The sequence below is a fragment of the Rhincodon typus genome, chromosome 18 (assembly GCF_021869965.1).
Source record: "Rhincodon typus isolate 14 chromosome 18, sRhiTyp1.1, whole genome shotgun sequence".
Lineage (NCBI taxonomy): Eukaryota > Metazoa > Chordata > Chondrichthyes > Orectolobiformes > Rhincodontidae > Rhincodon > Rhincodon typus.
In genome coordinates this window covers 49,487,444-49,492,369 of record NC_063349.1, presented here as the reverse complement: position 1 = coordinate 49,492,369, position 4,926 = coordinate 49,487,444, and the positions used below count along the sequence as shown (strand labels likewise).

Genomic DNA, 4,926 nt, shown 5'->3' with positions numbered 1-4,926 from the left:
GTGTGTGTGTGTGTGTGTGTGTGTGTGTGTGTGTGTGTGTGTGTGTGTGCGTGAGTATATATGTGTGTGTGAGAGTGTATAATGTATTGGAGTCATCTATCGTGCAACATGAGCCCAAGATCACAATTGAGGCCATCCTCATGGATACCAATCTTGGCAATCGGTCTTTGCTCGGTGATTCTGTGTTATTGTGTATCCCGAAGATCTGAGGCTGAATGCCCTTGACCGCTGAAGTGTTCCCTACTGGGAGGGAACACCCCTGTCTGGCAATTGTTGCGTGGTGTCCATTCATCTGTTGTCATAGCGTCTGCATGATTTCGCCAATATACCAGACCCTGGGGCATCCTTGCCTGCAGCGTATGGGCCCTTATCACCTACTTCTGTTCTTATCTTGTTATCTTTCCTTTATAGCGTACTCCATTCAGGGTCAAAGTGTGCAGATGATCAGCCCATCAAGTGATTCGCACCAGCAGGTGGTTGCAGTGGGTCAGCCTCTGACTTCTCAACACCAAGGAACTGTTATGGTAAGGTGTCTTGTCCTGCATCTTTAAAATAATGTCGAAATACTTTGGCATAGTGCATTTCAGTCATTCATTTAACATAAATAAAACTTTTTTTTTCCTTCTCAAGTTGACTGCGAAGAATATTCAGTGCATGCGGACATTGTTGAATTTAGCTCATTGTCATGGTTCGGTGCTTGGAACGTCATGGCAGCTCGTTCTGGCCACTCTACAGGTATAATCAATCTCCTGCTCATATCTTCATCTTTTACAAGAAATAAGATTTGGATTTCATTATACATTGGCATTGTTAGGCTTTTATTTGTTTCAGTAATTGCAATCTAATTTTTTGCATGGATCATGTAAGTATGTGAGATGCATCTAGATATGAGGCCCTTTTTCAAAAGCAAAATGATTCCCTTTGATTGAGACATAAAGCCAGTGTCTCCAATTATTTAGTTAGAGGGTGTTAAAGGCGAATTTGCAGAACAGGAAGTTTGCCTTGTGTCCCAGTTAACATTCCTGCCTCAGTCAGTGCCACCATAAACAGATTAACTGGCTCATGCTATAGCTGACGTGAATACAGTCGTTGCATTTCAATGTATAGAAAAAATTAAGCAATCCCTTTTATCCAGTAGGAAATCACTCCAGAAGGGAGACTTGTCCAGTGTTAATATTAGCTTGTTGACCCTTACTCCCATTTAGTGCAATTCACTATTGGGAACAATGAATTCACATAAAATCTTTTCAAAAAACTTCTGGGAAGAAAATCTAAAAACAGGTTATTTGGTCTTTATCCGCTTTGCTATTAAGGATTTGGTTGCGTGCACATTGGCTGTCATATTTCCTGCATTGCAACAATGTCTAAAATTCAAAAGTATGTTGTACCAGAGCAGTTTGCAGCCATTCTGAGGTTGTGAAAGGCACTTTATCAATTCAGGTAACAAGATGTAGAGCTGGATGAACACAGCAGGCCAAGCAGCATCAGAGGAGCAGGAAAGCTGACGTTTCGGGCCTAGACCCTTATCACTTCAGGTCTTTCCCTTATATGCAAGGGAAGTATTTCTGGATTCTGCAATTAGTTTTCTATATTTAAATATATCTAATTTCCAAGACTGCACATCCCTGAACACTACGGGCAATTTAGCATGGCCAATCCACCTAACCTGCACATCTTTGAACAGTGGGAGGAAACCGGAGCACTTGGAGGTAACCCACGCAGACACAGAGAATGTGCATACTCCACACAGACAGTCGCCTAAGGTTGGAATCGAACTTGGATCCCTGGTGCTGTGAGGCAGCAGTGCTAACCACTGAGCCCTTTATTCAGTTCAAAAACGCAAAATTTAAAATGAATGTGATAGAACACACACAAAATATCATTGTGATTTGCGAGTTGTTTAGCCGTACAGAAGGTGAGAACTTCTGAAGAAAAAACAGAGTTAAAGCTTTTCATATGAACTCATCAGACAGTTCAAAAGAAATACCAAAGTAAAGGGAAATGATATACTGTATTGTTGGCAAGAAGTGTTTCCACGCAGAATGCACTAGTTAATTATGACTGACAGTTAGCTGCCAAGCTTTGTTTAATTATAAGCCATGGCTTTGATTGACTCTGAGTGGTCAATACATTGCCTGAGGGGCAACCCAGGGAATGGTTGTCGCCTATTTTGTTGTTCTTTCTGTCTGAAAAGAGCAGCGTCCTGTGTGTTAATGTGTGTAGCCTCCAATACACTGCAAACCCAAGTGACAATCCAAATTGGTTGTCAGTGGACTTAATTGTTCACTCAGGATTATTGTGCAAATGGTCCGCCAATCATGGCTAATGCTAGGGTTACTGTTAGTTTTACAAATGCAAGTTAGCTGCGTAAATCCTTGCTTGTTCCAAGCAGCGAAAGGAATATTCTTTTTAATGTGATATTCCAATTTTTGGAACAACATAGCCTGCATACCTAACATCATAGCAGTGAAATTCATACATCACATTTCTCAGTTGTGTGATAGCTACTTCTTGTAAAATATTTTGATGAACTTGGGATAGAAAATTTTGACAAACTATGACTTTTTTTCAGCCATAACTTCCAGATTTTCAGTTTGAGAATTATGCAAACAATTGTGCAGTTTTACACCTAGAGTATAACTGCTGTTACTGTGACCACTGTCTGCTGGTTTACATTTTTGACTTAGCTTTTACAATGCTACTAAGGAATAATTAAAATTGAGTTTTCATGGAACTGATTTGGACTTTCTTTTTATTAGCATCTTGTGTGGATTCTGGGCTTGAAGCCTGCAAGTGGAGGTGCACTGAAACCAGGGAGAGCTGTTGAAGGGCCAAGCACTGTAAGTAACTGCGTTCCATTTGATTTGAGTTTGAAATTGACCTTGCCCTCTCTCTTTTGCAGAAGAATCAAAATGAGCCTCTTATGTGCATGCAGGTGTAAACAAAGATTGCTCTTTGATTCTTCTTTTTTGAAAACTTCAGTTTATAAGTGATTAATTTTAAAAAGGACTTCTTTGTTTGCATTGCAAATCAGTTGGAATTTAATGGTACAGAGGGATTTTTTTAAATGCCTGAATTGTAGCAATAACACTTGAGCTATACTCAGCTGTCAGCCCTTTACTTCACTCTGTGGACTTGTTTGCCCTATGTGTTCATGGGGCATACCATGTACAAATAATGAATTTATGGTTTTAACCCTCTTTAGGTTCTGACCACTGCTGTCATGAGCGATTTGCCAGTGATTTCAAATATACTTTCAAGATTATTTGAGAGTTCCCAGTGAGTATGATCTCTTAATAAATAAAATTAATAATTTTAATGTGGGACATAGTAAACTGTTGGTTAACTTGTGTTTTAAATCTAATTTGAAGGTACCTTGATGATGTCTCACTCCATCATTTGATAAATGCTCTGTGCTCCTTATCAACTGAAGCCATGGATATGGCATTTTGGAACAACAAGGTACAAATAGAGTAATATCTATTGTTACTGACTGGTTGTATGTATAGCTATCACAGTAGCAACTGTATGAATAGTCAATGTTTCCACCACTGAGGTTTCTATCTTGTTCCAGTTTGCAGAGCACTTTTGTACATCTTCTACAGGGAGAGATCATTTACAGAAAATTCAGAATTGAGACTTCAAAAAAATGTTAAATAAGGGAAATGAAGCATTCGTGGACACTTACAGTATTTGTGGGTTCTGGACATTATTTCAAACTTGTTCTGAAGTGCTGTTTTGTAAACTATATTCTGTACTTACCTCCAAATTTCCACCACCTTTTATCTAGTTAAATTTTTCCTGACATCCACCCTGCTAAACACTTTAGCTCTAACTTTAAGGTTATACCACATGTTCAAAACTCCCTACTGGTTCAGTTGTAATGGCATATCGTGTGTAATGTGAAAGCAAACTAGAGCAGAGGTCAAGGAAAACAACCAATGCTGGAGATCACAGCAGGTCACAGCATCTGTGGAGACAGAGCAAGCTAACATTTCGAGTTTAGATAACTCTTCATCAGAGCTGAAGTGAAGTGTGGAGGGAACAGCATTTATGCTATAGTTTATGGGGAAGGTAGTGGGTGTAGGATGCTGTGGGTGTAGGGTGCTGCTGGAAAAAGATGTTGATAATTCAGATCAAGTGATCTGAACTTAAGAATGGCAGAAAGATGGTGTGTCTCGTGCTAGACTTGAAAGGATGGACAGCCCCATTGGGATGGAGGGAGGGGAGAGAGGACATAATAATAGAACGTAACAAGCGAAAAGAAAGGGAGGAAATTGTTCACAATTTGAAGGTGTTACATTCTGCTCTCTCTCCATGGTTGCTGCCTGATCCACTGTGATCTCCAGCACTGGTTGTTCTCAGTACAGATTGCAGCATCTGCAGTAATTTTCTCCTAGAGCATATTACTATGACAAATTGCAAGTGCACTGTGTCCTTACAAATGCGGTTTTCAAATATCCCCTTTCTGGTAAGCAAAAAATGCATGCACTATCATTCACAGTTACAATTTACCCAGAATACATTGTTAACAAAGAAAATTATCGTTTATGAACATAAACTATGCTTATAATAGTCTCAGAGATAGTAGGAACTGCAGATGCTGGAGAATCTGAGATAACAAGGTGTAGAGCTGGATGAACACAGCAGGCCAAGCAGCATCAGAGGAGCAGGAAAGCTGACGTTTCGGGCCTAGACCCGCCTTCAGAAATGGGGGAGGGGAAGGGGTTCCGAAATAAATAGGGAGAGGGGGGAGGCAGATAGAAGATGGATAAAGGAGAAGATAGGTGGAGAGGAAACAGACAGGTCAAAGAGGCGGGGATGGAGCCAGTAAAGATGAGTGTAGGTGGGGAGTTAGGGAGGGGATAGGTCAGTCCAGGGAGGACGGACAGGTCAAGGGGGTGGGATGAGGCTAGTAGGTAGGAA

General features: G+C 40.5%; 1 protein-coding gene across 4 annotated transcripts in view; it reads left to right on the top strand.

Moving 5' to 3' along the window:
- mon2 (MON2 homolog, regulator of endosome-to-Golgi trafficking) overlaps positions 1 to 4,926 on the top strand; it is an 87,604-nt gene that overhangs the window by 37,244 nt on the left and 45,434 nt on the right. For all 4 annotated transcript variants that reach the window (XM_048608077.1, XM_048608076.1, XM_048608075.1 and 1 more), the window contains exons 12-16: positions 412 to 524; positions 631 to 735; positions 2,760 to 2,840; positions 3,206 to 3,279; positions 3,372 to 3,462. In XM_048608077.1, the coding sequence (XP_048464034.1) occupies positions 412 to 524; positions 631 to 735; positions 2,760 to 2,840; positions 3,206 to 3,279; positions 3,372 to 3,462 (464 nt within the window). The remainder of the gene's footprint in view (positions 1 to 411; positions 525 to 630; positions 736 to 2,759; positions 2,841 to 3,205; positions 3,280 to 3,371; positions 3,463 to 4,926) is intronic.